The sequence below is a fragment of the Trichomonascus vanleenenianus genome (genome assembly GCF_965637985.1).
Source record: "Trichomonascus vanleenenianus strain CLIB 3782 genome assembly, contig: TRVA0_014S, whole genome shotgun sequence".
Lineage (NCBI taxonomy): Eukaryota > Fungi > Ascomycota > Dipodascomycetes > Dipodascales > Trichomonascaceae > Blastobotrys > Blastobotrys vanleenenianus.
Window position 1 is genome coordinate 123737 of NW_027481873.1, and position 27974 is coordinate 151710.

The 27974-nt window shown below is 47.4% G+C and overlaps 7 protein-coding genes across 7 annotated transcripts; 3 read left to right on the forward strand and 4 right to left on the reverse strand.

The window, feature by feature from the left end:
• Window positions 1-85: 85 nt before the first annotated feature.
• Window positions 86-1765, reverse strand: PRP3 (U4/U6-U5 snRNP complex subunit PRP3; the record flags this gene model as incomplete). Its single annotated transcript, XM_076684274.1, has 1 exon — window positions 86-1765. The coding sequence occupies one exon, from the start codon at window positions 1763-1765 to the stop codon at window positions 86-88; it is 1680 nt and encodes a 559-aa protein (XP_076541482.1).
• A 360-nt stretch (window positions 1766-2125) lies between these two features.
• REX4 (putative 3'-5' exonuclease) lies at window positions 2126-3007 on the forward strand (the record flags this gene model as incomplete). Its single annotated transcript, XM_076684275.1, has 1 exon — window positions 2126-3007. One exon carries the CDS (start codon window positions 2126-2128, stop codon window positions 3005-3007), a length of 882 nt encoding a protein of 293 aa, XP_076541483.1.
• Window positions 3008-3406: 399 nt separating this feature from the next.
• Window positions 3407-11375, reverse strand: IRA2 (Ras GTPase activating protein IRA2; the record flags this gene model as incomplete). Its single annotated transcript, XM_076684276.1, has 4 exons — window positions 3407-7639; window positions 7704-11057; window positions 11115-11255; window positions 11310-11375. The coding sequence occupies 4 exons, from the start codon at window positions 11373-11375 to the stop codon at window positions 3407-3409; spliced, it is 7794 nt and encodes a 2597-aa protein (XP_076541484.1).
• Window positions 11376-12569: 1194 nt separating this feature from the next.
• TRVA0_014S01486 (CCDC174 family protein) lies at window positions 12570-13388 on the reverse strand (the record flags this gene model as incomplete). Its single annotated transcript, XM_076684277.1, has 1 exon — window positions 12570-13388. The coding sequence occupies one exon, from the start codon at window positions 13386-13388 to the stop codon at window positions 12570-12572; it is 819 nt and encodes a 272-aa protein (XP_076541485.1).
• Window positions 13389-13610: 222 nt separating this feature from the next.
• On the forward strand, window positions 13611-15374 carry MLH3 (mismatch repair protein MLH3; the record flags this gene model as incomplete). The annotated part of the gene is made up of 1 exon (XM_076684278.1): window positions 13611-15374. The coding sequence occupies one exon, from the start codon at window positions 13611-13613 to the stop codon at window positions 15372-15374; it is 1764 nt and encodes a 587-aa protein (XP_076541486.1).
• A 183-nt stretch (window positions 15375-15557) lies between these two features.
• Window positions 15558-16558, forward strand: ATG29 (Atg29p; the record flags this gene model as incomplete). Its single annotated transcript, XM_076684279.1, has 4 exons — window positions 15558-15671; window positions 15723-15798; window positions 15850-15859; window positions 15913-16558. The coding sequence occupies 4 exons, from the start codon at window positions 15558-15560 to the stop codon at window positions 16556-16558; spliced, it is 846 nt and encodes a 281-aa protein (XP_076541487.1).
• A 299-nt stretch (window positions 16559-16857) lies between these two features.
• On the reverse strand, window positions 16858-27934 carry TOM1 (E3 ubiquitin-protein ligase TOM1; the record flags this gene model as incomplete). The annotated part of the gene is made up of 6 exons (XM_076684280.1): window positions 27759-27934; window positions 27636-27696; window positions 21357-27575; window positions 20958-21309; window positions 17356-20904; window positions 16858-17297 (listed from the first exon to the last, which is right to left on the reverse strand). The coding sequence occupies exons 2-6, from the start codon at window positions 27681-27683 to the stop codon at window positions 16858-16860; spliced, it is 10608 nt and encodes a 3535-aa protein (XP_076541488.1). The 5' UTR covers window positions 27684-27696; window positions 27759-27934.
• Window positions 27935-27974: the final 40 nt, after the last annotated feature.

Genomic DNA, 27974 nt, shown 5'->3' on the forward strand with positions numbered 1-27974 from the left:
GCTTAGGGTTTCAATTTGCTTGTCTACAGCATTTGAGAATTGGTCAGAACTGTCGACTAGTAGAATCAATTGTGGTAAAAGGCAGTTACGTACTATCTAACACACTAATCTGACGAGCTTGCATCCAATAATGCTCCGCCTCGTTCCGGCTTAGGATATCCTTCGCATCCTGCTCCGTCTCGGCATCGTTGAGCGTCCATTTCATAAATTTGGGGCGCTTCAACTGGCCATACCACACTATTGAGCACTTGTTGTCGCTCAAATCAGGACGGTTAGCAGCTTCTTCTTCGTCCCTTGGAGGAGCAGCTTCCGTCCACTTGACCCTGTTAGTCATGAGCTTGACATACTTATCAACCTCGCGCTTCGACCCTTCAACGATAATTAACACGAACTTTTCGTTGAAAATGACAATGCCAGTCATCCCGCTCCGCTTAGCATGGTCGTTCACAATGAACTTGTGCTTCCCATCGACAAGCTTCTCCACCCTGAAAACAGCACTGTATACACCCTTGGCCTTATCCTGCTCTATCTTGTCCAGTTTCTTCTCCCACTTCTGGTCTTCACTCAGCTTACGATCTGCGTTTTCCTGCTCATGCTTTGATTTCCGCTCGGCCATCTCGTGCTTGACCTTGTGCTCCGTTGCCGTAGGATCGTGGATCGCTTCATTCATGTATACCCGCATCATATTGCTCAGTTTCACCTTAGGCGGAGGGGCAGGGTCCAATCCCAGACGAATTCGGTCCTGCTGCTCCTTGTACCGTGCTGCCCGTGTAATCTTCCGCTGCCGTTTCATCTCCTTCTTGGTCATATGCATCTTGATCTCTGCCGGCTGATGGCGCTCCCATGGCGGCTTTATAGGTACCGGATGCTGAATATAGTGGGTAATGGGGATGCTATTGTTGAGAATCTCGGCATCCCACCATTCTACCTCTGGAGGTTCTGGAGGAGCGTATTCTCTTTCTCCCGCTGCAAAGTCAATAGAGCTCTTTTGCGATTCCTGCTTTGCAGCGTTTTCTTCAACTATCCTCTTGTTCATCTCCTCCAATTGGTGCTGATGCCGAATCTCTTCAGCTTTTTCAATATACTTTCCATGTGGATTGAACACCAGGCCCCTTCTACGCCGTGGACGTGAAGGAACTGCCGATAACGACGCATCAAAGTACGGGTTCTTCGTCTCGTCCTCCGTCGGCGTTTCCTCAAGGTACTTATTGTGCATAGGAGCCGACTTCTGGTCTCTAGCCCCACCCTGGGTGCTTTGCTCTAGAAATATGGGATGTACAGGAACATTGAGGCCCTGTCCTATGGGAGTTGCCGACTTGGACCTCTCAGATGATCCTTCACTTCTAGACATACTAGGCTCTTTCGAGTCGACCCTAGGCTTCGTCAAGTCAGATTTACGCGCCCTGATCTCTTGTAGTCTCTGCAAATTCCTCGCTCTGGCGTCAGACGAAGCGGACGTGGCTGCCGCAGCGCTGCTGTTTATGCTGCTATTATCGCCATCGGTCTCAAGCTTATGAGTGGGCTTGCTGCCAGCCAAAGCAGCACGCTTGGCCCGCAACCTCTCAAGCAGCTCAGCATTAGAATTACCCGGCTTCTTTGCATCGCTATCCGCCACGGAGCCATTATTACTTGGAGTCGCCTTGCCTTGCTGCTTCTTTCGCAGGCTGGCAATCCGCTCTTTAATCGACTCGATCGACTTCGACTCGCCTGATATCTTTGGTCGTTTGAGGTCCGACCCCTGATCTTCTGCTAGAGTCCGCTTCATCTCATCTAACCGACTCTATCTTCAACCAACAGAGAGATATGGGACATATGGTGGGTTTCCAATTTTTGATGGTGGTCGTTTGACAGATTACGACGCGCGGCTGAATATTTCACATTTAATTTTTTTAGACATTGAAAACGGTCGATGGATCTTCTTCTGGTAGATTATAAATTTCTTCCGGGCTTACTATTCTTGGTTATAACACTATTAGTTGTTAGACGGATCTATTCACCAGGCGAACCAGGAGATACAGTAGCTTGCCGTAAAATACCCAGGAGATATCGGGGACGTGTTAGAAGGAAAGGAAGGAAATATAGAAAGCGATACCAGTTTGTCGAAGTAGAATCTAGCGGAGAAGAGATGGAAAGTGGGAAACTATCTTCCAACTGGAAGCTTCTCCAGAAGAAGCTGAAAGGTGATTCGAAGATAAATGGAACCGGAAAAGTGATCAAGAAGCAAAAGGTCGCAGCCAAAAGGCAACCCCAAAAGGTTGTTGAGGAAGAGGTGACGCCCTCTGAGGATAACAAGCTTCAAGTAAATGAAAGAGTTGTGTCCACAGTTACAGTGGGCTCTAAAACTGTTACACATAGAGTGTTTACGCTACCGGCATCTCTCGCTTCGCGCAAACCGGCTCACCTTCTGAGATACGAGGACACAGAACTGCATTCGAAATCGGCCCTCGATAAGCCGCCCAGAGAATCTGCCAAAAAGGCCGACGCGGGCTCATACGTAGCAATTGACTGCGAGTTCGTTGGAGTTGGGCACCTGGGCTCACGCTCCGCTCTAGCTCGAGTGTCGATTGTCAACTATTATGGTACAGTCTTGCTTGATAAATTCGTCAAACCCAAGGAACGAGTAACTGACTGGCGAACCTGGGTCAGCGGCGTTTCACCCAAGGATATGAAGGATGCAATTACATTTGAGGAAGCACAGAAACTTGCCGCAGACGTATTTAAGAATCGGATTGTCGTTGGACACGCCGTTTACAACGATCTAAAAGCGCTCATGCTGTCGCATCCAAAATCGAGCATCAGAGATACCTCTAATCATAGACCATTTAGAAAGCTCTGCAAAGGCGCACCAGGGCTCAAACGGTTGGCTGAAGAGCTTTTGGAAATGGAAATCCAGACCGGGGAACACTCCTCTGTGGAAGACGCCCAGGCCACAATGCTTCTATTTAGACTGAACAAGTCCGAGTTCGACAAAACGGTGACTACAGGGAAGAGAAAACGGAGAGACTAAAATGATAGATTCAGCATAGAAAGGATAGACGAATCATGAACGCAATTTCAATAACGACTCGCTCCAGTTTTTTTTTTGGCGAGTTAGTTAACACAGGCGACACTTTTTTGCTATACGGTATATCCTTGAAGATGACGTTTCGTTTGTTACAAAACTCCCAACGTGTAACAAACTCCTGTAACAAACCAACAATCCCTCCGCGCAGCGGAGCCACGGGAGCTCGAGGGCTGGCCCTCGAAATACAAATCTCCTGGAGTTGTTATGCGGGGATCAATTGAAGTCTCTACTCATCTTACAATATCTTACAATAATAGGTCAATGCTGCTAGATCATATATATATTAGTACTGAAAATCATTAAAAATCAAAAAAAATGCACATAAATAAAAAAAATCAAGGGTTACTTTTCCAAAACCTTGTCGACCAATGCGACAAACCGGTCTCTATTCGCCAGTTTGGCGCTGGTGGCTCGGGTTCCAAACGAGCCACTCAAAGCGTTACCATCTAATAGCGCTCCTTCAAACCCACTGGCGATTAAGAGGGCCTGCAGCTTTCGTCTATAAATGTGGAGTTTCTCGAATAGCTCCACGTTAGCCACAATGCCCGATCCGACAGTGAGAACGGCATCCATTATTTTAGAGTTCGAACCCTGCTCAACAATTCTGAGTACCTTGTCTCTGACCATGGAATATACCATCACCTTCTTTTGCGTGTTCTTCTCTCCGACGCATCGAAGTGACTCGAGGAAGCGGAAGTCAATATTTTCGTACTCGTTGCATGTCCTGAACAACTGGCCGCCCAGGAACAGCACAATAGTCGTATCGGGCGCCGACTCGTCGGCCAAATACTCTCGCAACAGCGTCGGGAAAATGTCGCTATCCGGATCAGAGTCCATATGATCCTCCGGGTACCCGGCAACCCAAAGCATGTCCTTCAAGTCCGTGTGGCTTCGGCATCCCAAATACAAGAAGTAAAGGTATGCCAGGTAGGAAGGATATCGCTTCTTGGCCATTCGGTCCTTCACATTGTTCTTCGCGCTAATCTCCAGCATCGTTTCAAGAGCTCGCAGTGTGCTAGCACGGGTCAGCGACTTCTCCAACCCCTTAAGTACCGTGGCACACACAGCGACGTCAAAGAATTCAATGCTGAATTTAATGTTCGTGATCTCATCCATACTCTGCCACTCGCCTTCCATGAACTTTCGGCCTCGCATGAAATACTCTGCGATGGATATGGTTTTGAATGTGCCATAATCATCTAGAGACTTGACACATGCCTGAAATAAGTCTATCGCATAGCTGAACAGCGTCAAACTGCTAGTTCTTAATACCGACAGTGCGAGCCAAAATAGCTTTGCATGGTATTTGGAGTTCACTGAAAGCCCGTCAACCATCTTGGTAAGGCAGAACAAGGTACAAGATGCGTACTCTTCCGTTAAAGTAAGAGTATCAGAAGTCATAGACCACTTCAACACCTTGAGAACTTGAGATACCACCACGTCCTCTACGTCCAGTCGCGCCAAACAGCCTAGAACCAAGAACGACCGACACTGTAGCGCCGGACACTCAACGAAGCAAGCATTCATGACAAAAGAGCTCCAACGCGCGCGCCATACATTCCCTTCTTCGACAGTACCAACTGTGGCCAAAATGTCTAGAAGCATCGTGCAACAGCTCTCAATATGCTTGACGGCTGCGAGCACAAAGTAGTCGTAATTGGTCGTTTTCATCTCGTCGCTGAGACCAAAGAGCAACTTGCCTTTAGCGGAGCAAAGATCTCTCCAGATGTCCCCGACATGCTCTTTTCGCTCATGCGATAGCTTAGGCGAGCAGGAGAATGAATGCACAATGTTGATCAAGAGACTGTGGAGAGAAGACCGGAAGGCATACTCTCCAGTATAGAGGAATGTCGTAATCAGCAGGAAGACCTCTGGCAGATACATTTCTGCAATGATAACCGATTCAAACGAAAGGTAAGATGTCATCTTGACCAGAGAGACCAATTCGACCCAATTGGGGTGATTGACTAAAGATCGCTCCGTAACAGGAAGTGGTTTCATCAAAAGCTTCCGGATCTTCGCCAGCACCGTGCCACACACATTGACAGTGGGGAACGAAGTAATAACGGAGAGAGCATCTTCGATGTACGCATCATCTAACCCTCGATCAACAATGCATGCCAAGACTTCGTCCAACAGTATCTCGGTAAAATCCTCCTCGAGACACAAGATAGGCCACACATTCATCAAGAGGCAATTATAGTCCAAGACGTTACCAATCGTAGCAGATAGGCAATTTCTGATCAATCTTTGTGCATCTTCAAGCCCATTCTCCTCATCCGCAAGATAGACATGCTGATAGATATTCTTGATCCACGGAACTGCATAGAGAATGGACTCCTGCCGGCATTCCTTGCTCAATGAATTGTAAGAGCTAAAGAATTCCATCAAGAACTGGTCAGTCATTTCAGGATGGCTAATGGCAACAGCCTCGCTAAACGCTACAGCCATCGTTACTTCATTCTTAGGAATCGCCAAGCTCGGACCGCCACGAAGTTCTCTCCCAAAATCAATGTCAAACCGAGACGGTATCGTAGCCAACAAATTGTATGCCGCTTGCTGCAGAGAAGACTCTTTGGCACACAAATTGGCTAGGCACATGTTGAGCAAAGTGGGTAGAGAGTCCTCTACGCGCAATTTCTGATTTAGCGCGGTGTCGTCCACTTTTTCATCCAAGAGCCGTGACTTTGACTTTTGAATGGCTCGAATAATATCCAGACGCTTTGGGCTCGAGAAAACGAATCGCTTGCCGTTCATAAGTTCCATATCGAACTCCTCTGGGGTATTGATCGAGCTATTGGCCACTACATCCCTAATATCAGAGAGATGAATAACATCATTGGTATACCCAGGTGTGTTGGGCAAATACTCGAAGGGCTGCTCGCCATGTAGCTGAACATACTCATGGCCCACTTTGATGGTCACTCGGAAGCCATAGTTCTGATTCGGCAGAATATGATTTACATTCGGGAACGAGACTGTGGCGTCAGTAATAGGTTTGATCGATCTGCTATCCAGGCGGAGGGTGTCAGGGTTAAAGTAGTCTCGAATATTCTCCACTGTAAGGAAGATATACTTCGTTCTTGATGGATTCAAGTAGATTCCGTTCTGGAAATGGCCGATGACCTTCTTTAGACGAGGGAGATACTCTGAGCCAATATTATAGAAGCACAAAGTGGTGCAATTTCGAACCATTTCATCGGGGACCATTGATGCCGATGCAGCATGCGCCAATAATGGCACTGCGTTCTCAGGAGAATAAGCGGTGCAGTCATAGAACATAATGAACTCATCAGACCACATCTTACTTGCCACTTGGAAGAAGTAGTATAGCACGAGCTCGGTGTCCACTTTTTGGCTGTGGTAGTTTCTTCCCGTTAGAACTAAAACTGGGGTACCATTGTTGCTGATGCCCTGGTGTACAACGTGTTGGTCAAGCACCGATGAAATATCTCGGCTTGAATTCCTTGTCATGAATTCATAAAGCTTCTGAGATGCAGTGCCACGCACACCAGATGGCATGATGACCTTCGTACTCGAAGTAGAAGGCCGACCAAGAGCTCGAATGATAGCTGTGAGCTTCCTGCTTGCGTCGATCTGCACTTCACATGCGGCATATTGGCTATTCCGGCGACTCGTGTTCTTCACGAAAGAATTCTTCTGCGCCCTCGCGGCAGCTACTCTTCGCATTCGCTGCTCAAGCATGATTCGATGGTGGGCATCTTCCCAGTGGTTGTACAAGAACTTGTGGAGAGTCATAACAAAGGTCTTCTCCGCCGGGCTAGGACTGTTCATAGCTGTGTCACTTTCTTTGAGTGCTGCATTTTCATCAAGCACGCACATGTTACGAAGTACCTTAAGCAATACCTCGGTTTTTTCCTCAATCATCGAGATTCGATCGCTAACCACAGATAATCGCACTGGGTTTGTCGAGCCATTGGCCATGTTCTGGATGATTTTCGCTAACAACAGCAGAGATCGCCGAACTTCCTTGCTGGGTATCTTGTCAACTAGACCCTGGCCTTCGGGAGAAACAAGAGCAGGACACAAGAAACGAAGGAAGAAGAACGAGCTAATGGCACTCTCTCGTGCTTCGGGGAACCGAGGGGTCACTGCGGCTTGAATAGTGAAGCAGATTTCTCTGAAGGTCGAAGGAATGGAATACATTTCACGCTCAAGGTTGTCGACCAGTTCTGACAGACACCGCTCAAAGTTCACCAGGTTGTCTTTAAACTCCTGGAAGTCCTTAAGTTTTTCAGGCTCAATTTCAAACACATATTGCTCAGGCTTTTCAATGATGTTCTTCAGAAGCGGACCGAGAGTTCGCTCGAGATACCTGACCCCCTTGGTTTTTGCGAACAACGACAAGAGCTTGGTTGCAACACAGTTCCGACGGAGAATATCCACTGGACTTTCAGCGTTCTCGATTTCCCGCTTCACTACTTCCTTCACTAGAGCCAGACTCTGATGTCTTGAATCAAACACGCTCAACAGAGCAATCGAGAACTCATCAACCTCATTCGGTGGACAGACATCACAAAGCATCAAGGTGTTGTGATGGTTTCCAATGAGAATCTAAAAGCAAAGAGTTAGTAAAAACACATACCCAAACAGGATGGAGGAGGGGGAGAGAACTTACATCAACAAGTTCATCGTAGCGCTTGTTCTCGTTATATTCGGCACTGAATCTTGTACCTTGGTTCAAGATATTTTTGAATACCTCGAGGAATGCCAGTCGAATATTAAGATCTTCGTGATAACCAAGAGAAAGTGCAAACCTGAGACCAACATCGACGTTGGAGTTCAATAACCGCGACAAGCTAGTAATTGTCTGCGACCTGACGATAGGAATCTTATCACCCAGCCGTAGCAAACCGCCTTCCATCTGCCCTTCTTCTTCTTCCCTGCAGCGGTGGAGAACCCGAAGGAAAAGAGAAAAGAGATTGCCAAAGATTGTCGACTTGGCGTTAAACATCTCAACCTCTGGGATCGTATCAGGAACATCAATCGGAAGTCCGTCGAGCGTCTCTGATAGAGCCTTGATGATGGCGACAGACTTATCCTTGAGCAGACGGTCCTTCTCGTTGTTCTGCTTGATGCTAGACTTATCCACACTAGTATCACAAGACTCGTTCTGTGGGTTGGTGGCTCGCTCGAGCCACTCGGCTAAGATGGTGACAAACTCGTTACGCACCCGAATCTCATGCTTAAGATTAAAAGTGTCCCGGTACAATCCAATCAGCTCGAGCAATTGGCAGAGGCGGATCTGAAGCTTGGACAGGTCAAAGTCAAATTCAACATGACGCAGGAAACGGAGGAGCTTAAGCGCCAACGCGCCGATGTCCATAGAAGAATACACTTCGTTCTCGTAGAGGCGCTCAATAACCGAAGTTATGAGAAGAGTAGTCTGTCCGGTCAAGCGGATGTCCATTGGGCTAATAACAGCCTTGTTGATGGTCAGTGAGTGATCGATCATATCACTGAGCTGCCGGAAGATATGGTGGAATATCAGCGGACTCGCGTCTTTTGCCAGCACCTCCTTGACGGACTCTCGAATAAATGGGTTATCGCTAATGAGCATATCCGTAAACTCTTTGAGGAATTGGCGGGCTTTGAAGTGTGCGTTATCCGGAATCTGGACTTGGCCGTCGAGATTGAGCAACGGAGCCAGGAGACTGCACAAGAACCCTGAAAAGCTCCTCCATTCTTTCTGCGTAGAACCGTCAAGCGCGCTTACACGCATGACGATCCATCGATCGTAAATGAGCTTCCAGGCACGCAGCATTGCTGGTGACGGGTCGTCAATGAACTGGAACCACTTGAAGAACCTCTTCTGCACGGCAATGGACCCGGTAACAACGAACGACGGGGACACGATCTCGTTATACGCAGCGTAGTTGGGCAGCGCCTGGTTGGAGTAGTCCTGGGTGCTCTCGCGGTTTTCGAGAAGCGTCACTTCTTGAGTCAGCGCGTAGATGTTGGAGAGGGCCAGCTTTGAAATGGTCAAGTTCGAGGAGCAAATGCACAAGAGCATGGCTGTTTCAATTGACTGATAAATGGCCGTGCGTGTCTCGGAAAGCTCAAGATTCGACAAGTCGCTACCAAATATCTCCTTGAAGCGGTAATGGCTTGCCAGTTCCGTTCGTGTCGTCAGGTATCGCTTGATAAATCCGAGGTCGGTAATGAGCCTCCCCTCAGACAAGCTCTGGTGGAGCACATTCTCGGCGACCTGCTTGGCATTCATGCCAATGGCGCGGTAAATGGTGTAAACTGTGTGGTCTGGCTTGTTGCAGATATCCTTTTGTTCGAAGTGCCACACAAACTCGCTGTTTAGCACGTCGAAACAGAAGCTCATCACGGTGTCGCGCAGCGGCTGGTTGTGGGAGATGGTGTTGGAGATGATCGTTTCAGTGAACCGTTGGCGCAGGTTGGGCATGTACGACTCAGCCGACGTTCCTGGGTGGTAGTAGAGCTCTGGCCGCGTCTGGATAATCAAGTAGCCCAGCTTCATGGCCAGAGCCATGGTCTCGTAGGTGTCATCGGGCCGCCTGTGGCCCACCTCGTAGTCGTGCGCCCTTGTCGTGAGCAACACTATCATGCCCATGATGCGCCCCGCGTGCTGCTGGAGGATCCTCTCGAGAATATCGATGCCGCCGGTCAGCGTGTACAGGTTAAGGATGCCCCGCACAATGTTACGCTGGAACCGGACTGGAGCTGTAGGGGCCGTCAGGACCGGAAGAAGGTCGGACAGCATCACGTCGAGGCACAGGTACGCAAACGACGTGACGAATTGGCTCTGCAGCGCGTCGAGGTTGGGATAAATTGCTCCACGGTCTGAGGATCCGTAGAGCGCATCCAGCAGGCCCCTGTAGATGGTCCGGCAGTACACTACGAGCGCATGCTTAGGCTCCACGGGCATCACTGCCGCCGCGGCTTTGCATAGGTTAATATATGAGGTAGCGGCTATTGCCTTGTCTCCTGAGTTCTGCGATCTCAGCATTTTGGCCAGGGAGTTCATAAAGTTAGTTTTCTTGTTGCTGCTGCTGCTTCCTCCGCCGCTACTACTGCCGCTGCTGAGATTGGGCTTTAGCAGGGACTTGGACGAGGACCCGACCGAGTCAGTGGGGGAGTTATTGGAGGCAGCCAGGGCGGCCCGTTTTTCCAGTTCTTCGGGTAGCAGGATCATGAGAACCGACAGGAACGCCCATGTTGTGTGCGATTTGCGCTCGTGGTCGGCCTGGCGTAGCACGAGATCAAATAAGGTCGAGACTTCCAGCAGCAGCGGAGTCTCCGTCTGGGTCGCAAACACGATCTCGTTGCCCCGGGACATGGCCCAGAACAGGATACTCTGCTGCAGGAAGTGCTTGACTACGAGTTTGTGGCTGACCCGCTTGATGAGCGGGTAGAGCGTCTGCATGTCCTTAGCCAGCTGCATCATGCGCTCGTAGTCGAGGTAGAGCAGCCGCAGCACGTCCAGCCCCGGAATGGCGTCGTGGTCCTCGGAGGAAGGGTACCGCAGGCTTTTGACACGCTCAATGGCATAGGCATAGCTCTGTTCCCAGTTTGCGGCGGTCAGGAAGAACACTACGTGCTCGCAGCTGACGTCAATCTCGCTGACCAGGTCAGTACACTGGTTGAGGAAGTACTGTCGGTGCTGCTCGTGGTGGTACGGTTCGGCCGGAACGTCTTTGGACAGGACATACTGGACAGACTGGTTAACGCGGTTCGACGACCGCACCCGCATGAAGAGCTCAATTCCGGCCGTGGCCACGGTGGGGTGAAGTGAAGGCGGCGCCGCTCCATAGGTCTTCATACGCCCGTCGTATAAATAGTCGAGATCCTGATCTGGGCCAATATCGGGGCTCTGCTTGTGCTCATCTGCCGTAGACGTGTCCCACTCGGCGGAAGTTAAGTCCGCTATGAGCCGGGTCAGAGTCGACAGTTTTGACAGCGTCAGCTCCGATCTTGTTTCCAACGGACGTCTCAAGTCATTCTACCATTGTTAGTTCTTATTTCCCAAAGACAAGGCACATATGGATATTAATCTTACCCCTAGAATCTCCTCAATAGCGCAGATACCGCCGTAAATAACGTCGGAAAACAGATGTCGGCCCGTCAATCGTAACAGAAACTTCCTCGTTGATTTGTATACTTCATTTTCTTCAATTCGTCCGCTAGCCTTGTCCGGTATCTACATCCAGTTAGCCTCCAATCCAGCCCCCCAAAAAATCATTATAATACTCACCAGCTCGGCTATCCGTTTGAATAGCAGCGGAATCACCGTGGTCGGCGTGTAGTTCATGTGCGACATGCTGAACGCCTAACCCAACCTTACAGCTAGCCAAATATCGACCGTCAAATGGTACTATATCGTGGGAAACCAAAATGAAAGGGCCCTGGTGGCCAGATACAGTCTGTCAAATATAATAAGGTCGGGGTTAAAAGGGAGCTTAAATGCCGTTGCGATAGTGTTTTGGGAGGGGAAGGGGAGAAACTCTCGAAAAGGGGGGGGAGGTGGTGGAGGGCCCGCCCGCAGGAAATTCAAATAATTATGCCACCTGCGTGTAACGGTCGCAACGTTCTTCGCCCAGTCCGGGGGGCTGTCTACGACAATCCTTTTATTACGTGACTCTCAGGCCACTTTCTACCCACGAACAACAATCTCTAATGTGATGTATTTTTGGCCAAATATACCTCAACTAACTGTACTGTAATATGTATCTACGGCATATAGTTGGTAGCGCTCGTATTATCTACCGCATATACCGATGCACGGCTTTGGGGGTAGCGTGGGATGGGCAATGCCCTGATTTTGACGTTCTCTTCGCCGATAGAGGACCCTGGGTCCCGAACCCCGGAGGGGTGCACATGAGCCTCACCGGACCCAGCATCTTAATCAAAAGAGAAAAATAACGAGACACGGAATTAGAAGTCCAATTGTCCCGTGTAGTGGAATTAGCATACGGAGTTAAAAAATCTAATTACCCCGTACAGTACAAGATAAAGGGTGTAGTGTGATCGGGCAATGATTCTAAGTCAATCTGTGCAGATTGTGTAATACCATATGTACCGGTAATACAGCAGCGTACGTGTGTCTACGTGTATACATATCTACGTGTGTGTACTGTGTATCTGTATGGCGTGTATGCTATATACATCTCTGCATGAGCCCGGAGCCGAAAATCGTCGATGCCCATGGGGGTCTCATCAGCGCATTGTTCGTGATCCATGGGACCGTATAATGCATCCGCCTCATAGCTTAGACAATACTTTGGGCGTCATAGCTTAGATAGGCTACTAGTTTGGGTAGATACACTAGTAGTTCGGTGATTAACAGTTTATTGCTCTCGTCTCTGAGTAGTCGATCGCGGAATTATGAATGATTAATAATTTCTTGGTCTAGTCTTTGAAGTCTCTGAGTAAGCGATTCGCGGAATTATCAAGGGTGATTAATAATTTGTTGCTCTAGTCTCTGGAGTCTCTGAGGAGTCGATTGACGCAATTATTAATGGTCTAGCCTCTGGAGTCTCTGAAGTCTCTTCGTAGTAGATTCACGCAGTTTCATAATGGCGGCAAGCCGGCGATTTCGTCGGTTCATTCGCTTATCTTTGAGCTCCCTGAACTTGCTCTCTTGCCCCAGAGTCTCGCGTCGCATGCTCAATAGACTCTCCATCTGAGCTTGGCGAGTATCCTTGTCCTGACTGAACCGGTAGAACCCTACCCCCTTATCCCTGATCTCCCACCGGTCATCGTAATGCACATCGCTTCCCTTGGAAGTCCCCTCTTGGCGTATCTTTTCGGCTAATTGTTGGTTCAGTGCAAACGCCTTGTGTTGAATCACGTCACCATGTATTAGATTGGCCTCCTTATCTCGACCATTCTCGTCGCGGTGTAAATACGCTCGGGCTTTAGACTTAAGAACCATGCGTGTTCGACCAAACTCGTCCTCAACCTCGACTTCACCCTCTGATTCGCCATTGCCAATTCGTTCAATTTCGTCCTCGCTTTCGCTGCTGTAGGTAGGAATAATGAGCCCTGCGAATCCATCCTTGTCGATTTCAGACTCGAAATGGCCCTTCCTTGCCTTTTCATATATCTTTGCTTTCTCCTCCAGCAATTTTATCCTCGCAGCTTCTTCGTCATCCTCTTCTTTCCGCTTCCCATGCTGCTGAAGGAAGTTCCTCGCCTTTCCGGCCCTGGATGCCGTTTTAAGCCCTCCTCGAGACGCCTTTTCAGCAGCCAGCCTCCGCTTTGCTAGCTCCACCTCAGCACTCAAGTCGTTGGCAGTCTTCTGGGACACTCCTTTTATGGACCCATCTTCCATCTTCCATTACTAAGGACAGTAGTTAAACCTGACCGTGATTCGCGATGTCGTTGATACTATTGATCACATGATCATGATCGATAATATGGCTTTAATTAACGTTAATATTTCAAACACTAAGTGTCGCAACTGGCTAGGCAGGTTGCGTTACAGGTCGGTGGCTAAATATTCGTACTGCGTTAACGTACGCAATAGCCAAGTAGACTGACTGCTGGCAGATTTATGGAGACGACTCATACTGGAGAAGCAAGCGGAATAGCTAGGATACAGCCAGTGGTCGCCCAGGTTGTCAAATCGCAGGTTGTGATTTCAAGCTTCTCACAATGCATCGCAGAACTAGTCATCAATAGCATCGAAGCCGGTGCCGACGTTATTTCGGTCGACCTCGGGTTGCCAGAGCTCTCGTGCACTGTAGCAGATAACGGCTTCGGCATGACTTCAGAAGACTTAAGGTTCGTCGGCCTACCATACTACAGCTCGAAAGCGGGCTCAGAGACTGTCACGCACAAGCCTCACCAAGGGCACACGATTTCATCCATTGGCGCCATCGCCATGGTCTCAATTTCTTCTTCTACCAATGCAACTGTATACGCGACTCGCATTCATAGCTCGAAAAGAATCGACCCTTACAAATTGCCTTCATCCAGCCGTTCCCGCGGTACTACTATAAAAGTCAAGGCCCTTTTCGCTACCATGCCGGTCAGACGGCGGTTCGAAAGCTCTCTGCCATTGAAAGCCCAATTAACAACACTCAAGCAGTTGCTGCTGCCTTACTTTTTGAACCGCAATTTTGAACTGACGGTTCGTTCAGACGATACAATATATATCCACCATCCATTATTATCAACAGATCATGGTTTAATGACACGAATCAAGGCCACAATTGATACGATGTCTGGCGTGGTCGTTGATTACAACAGTTCATCGGTTATTCCTTTCATTGAAGATGGAGTGGCCGGTGTAATCACACTAGCAGAGTCTGGCTCGAAGAACTCTACCCGCTACCTTTTGGTCAACAATATAATACACGAGGGCTTGACCATTTATAGACAGATAGAGAGCTTGTTAGAGCAGTGCGGATTTGCGTCCAAAAAGAAACGAGCAATATGGGGTGAATTTGTCAGAAGGTATCCCGTGTATATCATATGTGTCAACCAGATCCACGAAAAGAATTTGGAATCTGTAGTCCTGAACTCCCTCACGAATGCTTTAGTGAATAACAGTTTCAAGCCACCCTCTTCAACAAAGCCGAATAAGCCAATCACCCCCCGCGTGCGTCCTGTTGAATTAAACTCAAAGTACTTCAATCCACCTAAAGCCCTGGCCGAGAATGCAGCCAATGTCAAGTCTTCCAGTCTTCAAGACTGTCGGGTGATCTCCCAGATTGCAAGCAAGTTTGTGCTTGTCAATTTGCGCAATGAATATAATGAAACGTACTTAAGTGTCATTGACCAGCATGCAGCCGATGAGAGAATCAGGTGCGAGAAAACTTTCACCCAGTTCATCGAGAGTGGACGGAATCCTATCCCCTTAGATCCCCCAATAACACTTCAAGCGCCTCACGATTTAAGCCCCACCGAACTCCAACCCTATATGTTCCAATGGGGTGTCCGATACACTGTTGAGAGCAGCTGCGTTCATGTTACACATTTGCCAGATATTATCTGTGATTGCGGCGACGAACGACTCATTTCTAGTGTAATTCTTGGCCATCTACGGGATATTCACGACGGTGCTAAGGGAAAGCTGCTGCTTGATTCAGAGTCTAATTGGACGTGGGAAGCAGCCCTCAACGCTTGTCCAAAAGCACTTGTCGAGGTCATCAACTCCCTCTCTTGCAGAAATGCCATCAAATTCGGTGATAAGCTTTCACATAGCGAGTGCCAAAACCTGATTCGGCAATTGTCCTACTGTAAGTACCCTTTTCAGTGTGCACACGGGAGACCTTCTTTGGCCCCTTTGGTCAACCTCTCGGCCATTCCATGATAGCCAATTCTTTATTACTACTACTGTATATATGAATTCAACGAATATAATTCGTAATTTCGGTATCTTAGCGTGACCATTGCTTATCGCACGGAAAAAGACAGCTCGGTGTGCTCCGTCGTACCCCCCGTTACGCGATGATGATCCAGTTCCCAACAAGCCGGGTTTACCTACACTGCGACCATGAGCAGCCATTCGAATCAGTTAGGCTCTCAAGAAGGCAGCGCTCGGGGCAAGCGGCTAGTCGTTTATCTACGATTCCCATTTAAGAGGAACGGTTTCAAGGACCCTATACCGGTATGCCAGACCCCTAAACTCAAGGGACTCGGAACTAATGACCATGGATAGGCAGTATGGAACAGTGAGAAGGAGAAACGGTTATGGGAACTTCTTTCACAGTCTGATAACAGGTCAGAAATTGACTGTAAGTTAGCAATTCATTTTACGACCAGCTTTTACTAACTGCGGTTTTTAGGGTCATCGTTGTAAGCATACAGCCCCCACTACTACCGGGTGCAGTACTAACGAATGCATCTAGGGCCCGCCAATTCGATGTCCCTGTTGCGTATGCTCTCCAGCAAGCTGCATGGCTGTATGAAAAAGAGCTCGAGCAGGTCAGAGCACAGATGCAGAAAGTCAACCTGAAAGGTAACATGAACGAGATGGAGATGCTTCCAGCAAGGGCCCCTTCCACAGCCACTCCAGCAGAAGAGACAACAATGCCGGTAGACAGACAGGCCTTCCGAGCTGCGGTGTTTTCAAATAATACGAGCTACCAATGGTCGTTCAATTCAAACCAGCATAGCATGAATCTTCAACCAACTACTACCGAGACTGGTCCGGGAGATGGAGAAGATGATGAAAGCGAACAAGAGCAAGATCACGAAAAAGAGTACATGCAAAAGTCTCAGCAGCTGTTGTCCAAATCCCGAAAGCTAAACGTTGATGGCCCGTCACCAGAGGATAGTGGAAGCTTTGACGACGGCTTTATAAATACAGAAGACGAAGAACCTGCATTTTTACCAGTAGGTAATAAGTCACAAAAGGGATCACAGTTATTGACGGCGGATCGAAAGGACACATATACTGAATCTTCGTCATTCACCGATCTGTCAGACGTTAGTATCTCTAAATCGGCGTTAGAGGAAGCGCTGATGTACGATTTAGAAAAATCGTCTAAGTAAACCATTTATTTGGCCACCTTATTTATTAGCAATCGCATTTATTTTACCTCTTTTGGTCCTGCCCGTTTAAAAGAGTGGAAGAAAAGACACCGCTCATTGTAGTGCTTAGGCGCATTGAATTTTCAATTACAATACCGGGGGTAACTTAGTAAATATAGCCTTTCATCATCTAAAAGATAAAATTTCGGGCATCAACGAAGTACTAGCGATACACATCAATCATTCTCAACACATCTATTTTATATCATATACTCAAATCATATTTCAAAAAAAAATCATCATCATAACATTTTCCTCCTTTATGCAAATCCAAATCCTTCTCTTCCTTCACTGATTGCCATCAACAACGATCCCCGAAGCGTCTCATATGAATCATACTCAGGTAAATCGATCTGGTTGAAACAAGTATGAGATGACGGAAGTCGGTCCTTCGACCCATAGTCTCGATGGACATTGAACTTCTGAACGCCGTTCATGCCCTCTAGCTGAGAGAAGCCATTGAGTGGAACCTTGGACGTGCCAGTAGCAAATTGCAATAGCTTTGCCTTCTCTTCGGCATCGAAGGACCGGACTGCTCGCCAGAACCACTTGATCTGCGGCGAAGACGCAGAGTAATTATGGTACTCGGTGTTGTTCTTCCAGTCGTCGAGATCAATGTCAGGCATACCAGAAATCAAAAGCTCAAGCTCCTGCTCGTCAAAGATAGCAACAACATCCTTTGGAATGATATCGTGGAACCCTAAATTTTTGTCATGTTAGTATATCTCTCCGCCGCAATTCTCAAAAAAAAAACTTACCTTGCAAGAAGTGCTCCATTTGCTCTTTGATACTCGTCAAAAGCCGGTACTCAACCACCAAATTGACATATTCTTTCTTATTCTCCTCTGTAACAGGAATATTTCGACCGTCTGGCTTCAGATCAATAACCTTCTGCTCACCATAATCTTCGGCTTCAATCGAGAAAGTCTCAGTAATAATATCCGTGATATCATTATCCAACATCCATACCAAGGACTTGTAGTACTCCAGATCCAGAGACTCCATATCCTTGATATTAACAGTCTTGCCCAAGATCTTCTTGTACACAGCTCGACTAAAGTGGCAATCCAAAACTCGCCCATCATATATAGCCTTACCAATGATTCGACCAATGAATTTGAAGAACGACAAGTGTTCTGGGTTAACCCACGATGTTCGATTTGGATGGAAAGTAGTCTTGTCAGATGCCACAGGAGTGAACAGTGCGTAATCTGGATTGAACATCTGTCGTGAGAGTACCTGATACCACTCTCTCGTAACACCACCAGCGTCAACACCTTCCTCGCCCTGGAACTTGACATTGAGTCGTGAGTGCTTGATCTCATCCGCAGCCTTGAAGTACAGAGTCTTGTAGGAATCCAAGAACACCTGATCTCTTCGAACATTAAGAGACATCGAATGAGTCACCGGCTCATTTTCTGGGTATATCTTTCGGTAGAAGTACTTCCTCTTGTTATCGAATTCAAGCACCTTTGGATTTTTGACCAGGATAGAGAAAGACCCGATCATCAACTTTGGATTGTTTCGAACAATCTGGTTCAAAATCTTTCGATGCTCATCCGTGAAAGAGAAGAATAGACTCTCAAGAGGCTCCTTTTCGAAATCGCTTCTTCGGGCCTCATATTTGTCTCCTCGAATCTGAACATCCTTGACGCTGCTATGCTTGCATATGACCATCAAAGCCTCAATAAGCGGAAGCAATGCAGTCGCAACATGGATCATATCCTGACGATCCTGAACCATCAACAAGCAGTTGCTCAGGGAGTTCCAGAGCGGACCGAATGTCATGCTTTCATACAAGTTTTTCAGGTACTTCTCTCCTTCATCACGCTTGGCGCCTTTTTGACGTGACGCGTCAAATAAGTAGTCAATGGCAGTGAGGACCCTTAGCAACTGCGCTTGATCAGAGCTCGCAGACGAAAACTCAACTAGAGCACTTTCGTCCAGATCAGAACCCTTCTCTGCGACCTTGACCTTAGTCAGCAACTCTTTAAGAGCCTTTGTAATTGCAGGACCTAGAGCCATGGCTTGCTTGAGCAGCTCCTTACCAAAGAACTCCTTAACTCCGGGTAGAGAGGTCAAATGCTGCATCACACCCAATGTCTGCTGGAATGTTTTGCTGCTACACTCTTTGGCGGCGATGATATTCGAAATTCGCTTCAGGTTGTATTCTGGAATATAAGGAGGGTCAATCATCTTGTGAGACCGCTTCCCTCTCTTAGAATCCTGTCGCCCATCTGCAGCCTCTTTAACAGCTCCCTCGGGTCCTTCAGCCACGTCTTCCTGTGACGCCGCATTGTTACTGCTCTTCTGTTCAGTAGATCCACCAAGCGTAGAAGTGTCCTGAGACTCGACCTTAACAATTGCCGGCAAAAATCGCGTCACTTCATGCAGTAGCGAGGCTAGTTTCTCCAAGCACACAGTACTCTCTCGGAATGCCTTGCGGTCAAGCATGTTAATTAGCAAGTTGACAGGGAACTTCCACTCCTTTGGCGGATCGCGTTCCTTGCCCTTGCCCTTCTTTTGCTTCTTGTCACGCTTATAACCGATTGGAGCATCGTGCTCAGTGACAAAGAAGTACTTGATGTTGGTGCTGTTAGCAACAAGACTCTCCAAAGAATTCAGTGCCTGAGACATCACAGTGAACGGAGAGGTATCTTCACTAAGGACAACATCCTGAGAAGAAAGCTTGGATGCCTTCGGAGTAACACTACCAGGTGGTTGATATGCGTTACTATTATTCTTAGATGGAGTGTTCATAGCCTGTCGAGCACGGTTTGATGTTTGAACAAACCCGCGTTCCAAAGAATGACGGTCACATGAACCATCCTGCAAAACATGGAGTAGCAAATGCAGGATATCGAGTCGAGACTGCCGGTTGCTGCAAAGATTCAACAGCAGCTGGTTTAACGACCCGAGCTGACTTTCACTCTGAGGCAGATACAGTAGTCGAAGCAATGCAGCTATTCCAGACTTGTCTACCAGATGAAGAGCAGCCGCGGATATAATCTTCCGGTTCTTCTTCTCTTCAGGTGATACTTCGCCATTCTCGTCCTCGTTCTCGCTCTCGTCACTTGAAATGTCAAAGGCTCTTCTCCCATGGCCCCGCCTTCGAGAGGTGAATATGCCACCAATGGCATCGCTGGTGCCACCAACAGGGAAAGTCGCCACAGTTCGACTTCGCAATCCACGAGCCTCTTCCGCAATCTCAGGAGGAAGATTGCTAAGCGAAATGTCATCCTGTTCCAGCAAAAGAGTTTGACGCAACGAAGGATCCAAAGTTGCCAAAAAGCTTGCAAGGTCCATTTCGACTGGTCCCTGGCCATTTCCTTCGCTAAGGCGGTTCTCCAGCGCCTCCTGCTCAAGCAGCTCTTGTCTAATATTTTCAGGGAGTGCATCCAAGAATTCAGGCTCAAGCTGTCGCGGAACTTCGCCTCCCGATCTTTCCTGCGATTGCAAATCTCGGAGATGCTGAGTGAAGGCCTCTTCACGAATATCTGCAGGCAGGGCCTCCAGGAATGTCGGATCAATTCCCATTCCAGTGATGTCAACATCCCGGCCACTGATCGTCACAAACACTCTCTCCTCATTCGACGGTTCAGCTTCACTCGTGTTCGCCATTGGGGTGTCCTCGTCCTCTGAGCGCTGCTTCTCCTTCTCCTCAGCTTTCTGCTTCGCGAGGCGCGCCTTTTCTTCCTCCTCTTCCTTTCGTTTCTGTTCGGTAATTCGCTCCTCTTCTCGTCGCTTAGCCTGCTCTTTCTCATCGCGAACAGTTTGAATTTCCTCAGACAATCTGTGGATATCTTCATTGATCGCATCGAGTTCCTCCTTTTGCTTCAACGCATAGGGATACATTCGATTGAAGATGTCATAGATGATTCTGCCCGCCACGTCTGCCTTGTTGTAGACACCAAACATAACGGCAGCCTCTTCCCATCTTGCGTTCGTTGTAATCGCAGTAACCTTCATGATTTGAGCAAATATGTCGTTTTGGCGGTTTCTTGAAAACCCACGAATCAGGAACTCCAAGTCATCAGAGAGCTCCATGGTAGGGGATGGAATATTATGAGAGAAAATGGATGCAAACTGTCCAAACATATCTGATATTGAGTGTGGCTGGAGTCCATTTTCCATGTCATTTTCAACCATCTGAGAGATGGCCGAAAGGCTTTCCGGACGCTGGAAACCTCGGAGTTGAACAATAGGTCGCGTTTGCCGCCTGGATTGAGAAAGCAATGGGTTCGAAACACTCTCTGATTGAATATGATTAGACATCAAAGAGCCAACACCTCGATCAGGAATGGCGCCTAAAATAGTTAGTTAGCAATATCCACACGTGTAATTAGTGGAAGTAACTTACTTGAGAAATCATAGATCTGATCAGAATCTTCTGGATACTCATCTGAGTCGATCTCTGGCTCGTCAGAACTTGTCAATAGATTCTCAATATCGGTTTCACCAGCACGACCGTAAATGTCGCCTTCTTCCTCATCGAAGAATGAGTCTCGCTGGGGCGCCGTCGGATCAATGACTTCTGGGAGTCCTTCCATAGGTGGATCAGCGGGAGCTATCACCTCGATATCTTCATCATCATCATCTTCCTCATCTCCCTCTTCGTAGCTCTCCCAGTCACTTTCGTCTTCTTCATCAAGAGAATCGTCGTCATCCATGTCGGCATCATCTTCGGCGCTGTTTTCGACAATCAGTTCCACCTATTAACACGTTAGTAGCGGATCTAGGCAAAAATTGTGATACTTACATCCATCTCGTCATCCTCTTCGTCACTGTCTTCGTCATAATCATCTTCATCGTCATCTTGGTCATACTCTATAGCGTTCTCACTCAGAACTTCGTCTTCGTCGTCAACATCGGAGAGCACCTCGTCATGATCGGCGTATTCCATTTCTTCGTCTACCTCTTCTTCCATTTCGCCGAGGTCTTCCTCGAGGGCCTCCTCGTCATCATCGTACATCGTCTCACCAACATCAAACATACCAAGCGTGGAGTTTCTGAACAAATCTGGAGTATCTTCCCTGTACTCTTCGGAAGTGTCTGTTTCATATTCTTCGTCAAGATCGTCTTCGCGATTCTCGTTATACAGCTCCTCAGAAATGTTCAAAGCCAGACGGGACAGTTTATTCAGGAATCTTATGCTCGACTTGGCAACCCATTTGGCATGCGGGTAATTCAAATCAATCTCCGCGAGATTAGATGTGAACATAGGAGCAAACTTCTTGTCGTACATGATCTTCGCAATTGCAGCACCATCTCCTCCCACTTCTGTTCCCGACATTGGACCAATGGGACGGGTGCTGAGCAATCGATGGCAAAAGTCTGAAAGATTTGCCAGCATGCTATACCTCCAGTCGACTGGTTCGACCGAAGTATGAATATCTCTGAGTACCTTGGCTATAGTGTCGAGCGTAAACTTTCTCACGAACATAAGAATAGGTTCGCTTTGAATGTCGTTCTCTGCAGTAGACTTTCTGCCTTTCTCTGTCGTAGCTGACAATAAACTCATCAACACAGAAGATGCGAGATACGAAACGCTGTGCCATTCCTGATATACCATATGTGGCGACTCGTTCAGGGTGCCAGTCGGAAGAAGCTCATGCAATAAGAAGTTTAGAGCGTAAGACCGTGGTTTACTGAGTGGCATCCCAGTCAATGAAGCGTTGAAACTCTTCTTCGAGAAATTGAGGAACTCCAACTTGCACTTATTGTAAGAGCACAAGAGTTCAATGAGCGCATGCAAGATGGTGCAACAGTACATGAACGTCGGATGCTCACCGGGTTTGAACTCTGCCTTTTCGTTCTCCTCCGTGGCCTCTTTCAGCGCTTCCTCCGTCTTCTCTGGTCGGGTGAAAATATCTCCCTTCTTCAATGAAAACAGCTCACCCAGCAAAAGCTGAACAACGCCAGACGGATTCTCCACTACTGGAATAGAGGACTCTGCTTTATTCGCAGACTGCTTGGAAGGATCTTCCATTTCAGTGTCACCGTCTCCTGAATTAGTCTGTTCAGCACTTTTGCTTTCCTCGCCAGAAGCTTTAACCGAGTCCTCCGTTACACCTTTGTTGATATCATCACTGCTGTCTTTGCCCTCTTTCTCGTCTTTCAACTCCTTTTCCAGCCGTGAACGTGTCTTAATGGCTCGTTTGGTTCGTTTTGTGACATAGTCTTTCAGACACACGTTGCCATTGCTGAGTTCCGTATCCTGGAGTGTACAGCTTTCGGTTATAACCTCAACGAACAGCTCTGGGGAACGAGCGACGAGGTGATAGTGCGCCTTCACAAATACAAATGCATCTGCAACCTTATTCGTGCTGAACCACTGTTTGATTTCGTTGGACATGGTCTCTCGGATTTGATCAGGAGTCTCAACAGCTTGGCGCAGAATAATATATAGAGCAGTTTGCAGCTTCTCAAAGCTTGAACTACCCGCAAACTCAGGAAAAGACTTCAAAAGCGCCGTAATTGAGCCATTGTTCAATAACAAGGAAGCTCTCTCAGGAACCTTCGTAAAATGAACCATTAGACGGGCCACGCCAAGCGCACTTAAATCGGAATGGTATTTCCGCACATTGGCAATAGTATTGAAAATTCGCTCCTCAATGCTACTGTCAATTTTTGGAACAGCAGCGGCAACAATGTCCTGAATCTCCATGCTGAACTTCTTCTTCGCAGGGGTCGGGACATCTACGTTGGTTAGAAGCCGTTCAATAATCAGGAGAACGTTAGGATACCACTCCTTCTCAGCCGCCATTTCGCTTTCAATCATCCTTGTAAACAGGCCAATCGTATCAACCAAGTCTTGGAAGGTGTTCTGGAAGAAGTGAGTATCCTGCACAACCAAAGCCAATAGATGTGCCATGGCGGAGATCGATCGAGTCTGGGCGTCTTCGGATTCAAAATCAAACGACAAAAGAGCTTGAAGAATAACGTTCACGACGTTCTTGTGAGCACTTGCCATAGCCTCCTTCTGCTTCTCAGATCTTGCGCCACTCGCAGTTGGATGAGAAAAGGCTCTAATTACCAAGGATGACAGAGAGTGAACATTTTCGGGATGAGAGCTGATGAGATTTAACGATCTGTCGATCAAATCAGACTTCAACAAGTCCCGAAGATCATGTAAATCTTGTATAGTAGCCAATTCTACCCCGTCGCGTATTGGGGCTTTGCCAATCGGGAGAGGGAAAGACCTTTCCTTGCTATCAATCATTGGTATATCTTCAGAGGTTTCGTCCTCCTTGGATTCACTTACAAGTGCCGCAATTGCCGTGTCAAAATTATCGTTTGCCTTTAACAGAGCATTTCTAGCTGCTTGTTCGGAAAACCCTATCTCGACAGCCGCTTCCACCTTGTCCTCAGAAGGAGTGATATTCTGCCACAGAAGTAATCGCGGCAGCTTCGATTTATCCCTCGAGGCGTGGCTATCTTCACCGGTAAAAGTGAGCATTTTCGTCATAATATCCACCATGACATTGGCGACAGAGTAATGCTTCTTCTCCAACTCATCATCAGACCACATCGGAAGAAGCTCGTTCAGTACGATGATCCGGCATTCTATAAAGAATTGGCTCGAGTTAAAGTACGAGCGCTTATCCTTATCCGTCTCTCGGGAGTTCAAAGTATGCGCGGTTCGATTACTCTCAAGGATAGACTTGTAACTCACTGTGTGGGATAGTAGGGTCAAAATGGTTTTCTGACAACCCACCAGAAGTGATGACGCAGTATCAGTAGCACCAGCCTCCACTGGCAACTTCCAGAGCCGTTTGAGAAGATTTACTAAACTCTCCAATCCTCCGATCTGCTTAAACATGATGAACACACCGAATTGGACGTTTAAGGAATAGTTCCACCCCTTAAAGATAACCTTTTCAAACGCCGTTACCAGGTTCAGAACGGTCTGATATTTAGCATTCCTGTAAGTATCATTGGAAAAGTCAGCAATCTGGCCATATTCGAGATGCGTCTTCAGCGCATCAGCAATCATCTCAGCCATTCGAAGGCCATTTTTCCGTCTTGAAGATAGTGCTCGGTCGTTTGTACATATAGTCGAGAACTCTGAAAGGATCTTGGTCGTGAGGATAGAATTAGCGTGCGCTGAAAAGCGATAAACTTTGACCGCCAAAAAGAATGGACTGCTGCTCTCTTCAAACTGAGTTTCCAATTCCTTAATCTTTTTCGCATCCTCCATGTCATAAATACTGTGGTAGTTTCGAGTGCTATACTCCACACTCACTGGTTTCGAAGCCTCAATGAACTGCGACGGAAGACCGTCAAGAGTTCTGGCATCCTGCCAGATACACCACTGCTGGATTCTGCAGAGACGCGCAAAGATGTTTCCTCCAGACCCGCTGTCTAACCGGATGATCTTGTCCAAAACGTACATGATTCTATAGCCAGTGCCTGGATTCACAAAGACAATCTGGTAAAATGCGAAAAGGAAGCTATTCAGCTTGCTCAGGGAACGCAAAACACCATCCAAGTTATTCTCCTGTCGAACAATTTGGTCCATCTCGTCGGAAGCTTTGATTCTTTGCTCCACAACATCAACAACAGCAAATAATTTCCGGAGGATCTCTTCCTGAATAAAATCACTCTCGATATCTAGGTCAAAGAGGGACCGGAGAATTTTGCAGAGAGTCAGAGAGGTCCCAGAGAATGCAAAGTCGAAAGGTAGATTCGGGATGTCAAACAGGTCTAACAGTGCGCTTACACCCTTTTGCTTGATGAATTCAACTCGAGTCAGATGGTTCTTCAAAAACCCTTCAAAATAGGTCACTGCATTAGACAACGAATGCATAATGTCAGCATTCTTATTGTAAAGCTCCTCCATCTTTTCATTCACGAGCTCGAACTCAACGTAAAACCTTTTTGGACCAGAGACAGACTGGAGTGACTCTGGAAAAGCTTTGATCATCTTAATGATTTCTGAAACCATCATCGGCCGCAGTTCTTGGTGGTCACTAGTAAGCAGATCGAATGTGAACCCAAGGCTCTTGAGGGCATCGTTATTCACCATATTCTTAGAGAGAATAGAAAAGAATGTAGATAGCGTCTTTTCGTCCTGGATGAGTTTGAGGCCTCCTTCGTTGTGGCACATTGAAGTAATAAACCGGGCAACGGGTACAAAATAACTGTTGGAAGCCTGAAGCAAATCGGGGGCAATTTTCAAGACAGCCTCAATAACACCGGCCTCATGCATGATACCATACGACGACTGCTCCGATTCCAACATGCTTGCAAGCACCTGTATATCAAGCGAAACGATTCGAGACCCCAGAATGTACGAATTATTCGCAATAGACTTCGTGATCTGTAAAAACGACGAATCCGCCAAATTGTGCACTCGTTCGGACGTTCTCGTGTGGGTAAGCGTGTTGGATATCAGTCCTAGTAATCCTTTCACCCACTGAGATCGATGATATGAGAGCCTGTAATCGACATTGCAAAAATCTGGAGGTGTGTCGTGGACTTTATCCGAGGTAACGAGAGCCACTTGTTTCTCCAGCACCAGAATGAGGGTTTCCAGACCTTTATTCTCCATAAATGTCGCGAAAATGGAATTATGGCCAATAATCAAGTGATCCATGAGTTCGGTAGCAAACGCCTTGGTCTTGGAGTACTCCAGCGTGTCGACCTCGATAAGCTCGCTAAGCAGAGAAAGTAATCCAGCTGTGACCATCATGTTCGACGCTGATGCAGACTCGGAAATTTGAATAATAATGCTCAAGAGGCCGACTGAATAAGACTCGTCCAAAGGCTCACCCTGGCGCATTATTTTGACGCAATTTCGCAAATTGGAAATTAAGATCCCATGGCTGACGTTGGCAGAAAGCGCTGCAAATACATCGCCGACTCTAATTGGATGGTTGCACATAAACTCCAATGCCTGCAATGCAGCGACCTTGACATCCATTGGCACATCTGAATGGTCAAGGGACACAAGGTCAGCAACCTGCTTGATAAGGTTCGGGTTCTTTGCAAACACTCTCGATTCACAGAGGCTTTGTTTGAAAATGCAGACTGAAAAAGAGATAGCCATGCATTGAATTTTTACCAGCTCTTGTCGCAGTTTGAGAGCCTGTTCCGTATTCTGGCATGCCTTCACTAGTCGCACCCGATTCATAGCAGTAAATCTGTAGTCGCTAGGTACAAGCTTGTAGATTTCCTTCAGGAGCATCTCAACGCTCTGCTCCTGAACTTCCTTTGCAGATATCTTTAGCGGGTAGAATCCCTCTTGAGAAGCCTTCGCTTGACTTTCTGGCACCTTAGACGGAGTGGCATTAAGCAAACTCTCCTTATGCTTGGCGCTAACTGGTAGTCTTGTTGGAGTCGCCGGCGCCTGAGGAGCAGCGGTAGGAGCAGAAGAAGAAGGCGCAGGAGCAGTTCCACGCACGTAATACTGCATAGAAAACTCACAAGCATCCTCAGGCCATACTCTATCGGTGTCAATAAAGTCGTAGAGTAATATCTCGCTTTTGGAGTGAACAGACTTGCGCATCGGAAGCAGAGACGCCAGCTGAAGTACCTTGTTCGGATCAATTGAGGTCACTATCGATCGTCCCGTCTGCGACTGGGCAATACGCGATCCCAGTGGGACACACACAGAGAGCGCTGCGTGGACAACTGCGCTTGACAAGCTGTCCAAGAAACACGCCACCGACTTGAGACTCGAGTAAATACCACGATTTGAACAATTCTCAAGCAAAAAAGCCGTGAAATTCAAAATGGTAATTAGCACTTCCTCATCCTCTGGGTTGAAAGCAATGGGGTCAGGGTTAGGCTTATCGAGCCCGTACTTCTCCACGGCCTCATCGAGCATAGTATCAAACCTGTTCAGCAGGGGGATCCACGGGCACAGGTCACCTCTGGGACGATTCCAGTTCTCCGAGAACTTGTTAAGTCTTGGCACGAGCTCCTTCAAGTCGCAATTGGCCAGTTCCTCAACAAAAGACTTGAGCGACGAAGGCTATTTTCATCAGGTTAGCAAAAAGTCATTCAAAAACTGCATAAATAAAATGTTGCTTACAACGTCGACAAGACGTTTCATAATCGTCGGTGTCTTCTTGATATGCATTTTGAATCAAAGTCTATAATATAGGTCGCTTCAGTTAGTCTTTTTCCGCTCCTCTCAACCTCATTTTCAACGTACCAAAATGACTTCTTTAGTAACACTTCCTCCTTCTAACCGCTTCTTCTGGCAATAAAAACTAATGTGACTCTTTCACAACAAAAAGAACTGAAACTTGGACGTAATTATTCCTGTTTCTTTGAATTTAGCAGCTTTTCGCAGCTCAAATCACAGGATACTGTTGGTCGCAATCCCGTGATTAATCGACGATTGGTGTTCTCAATTCGATAACCTGTC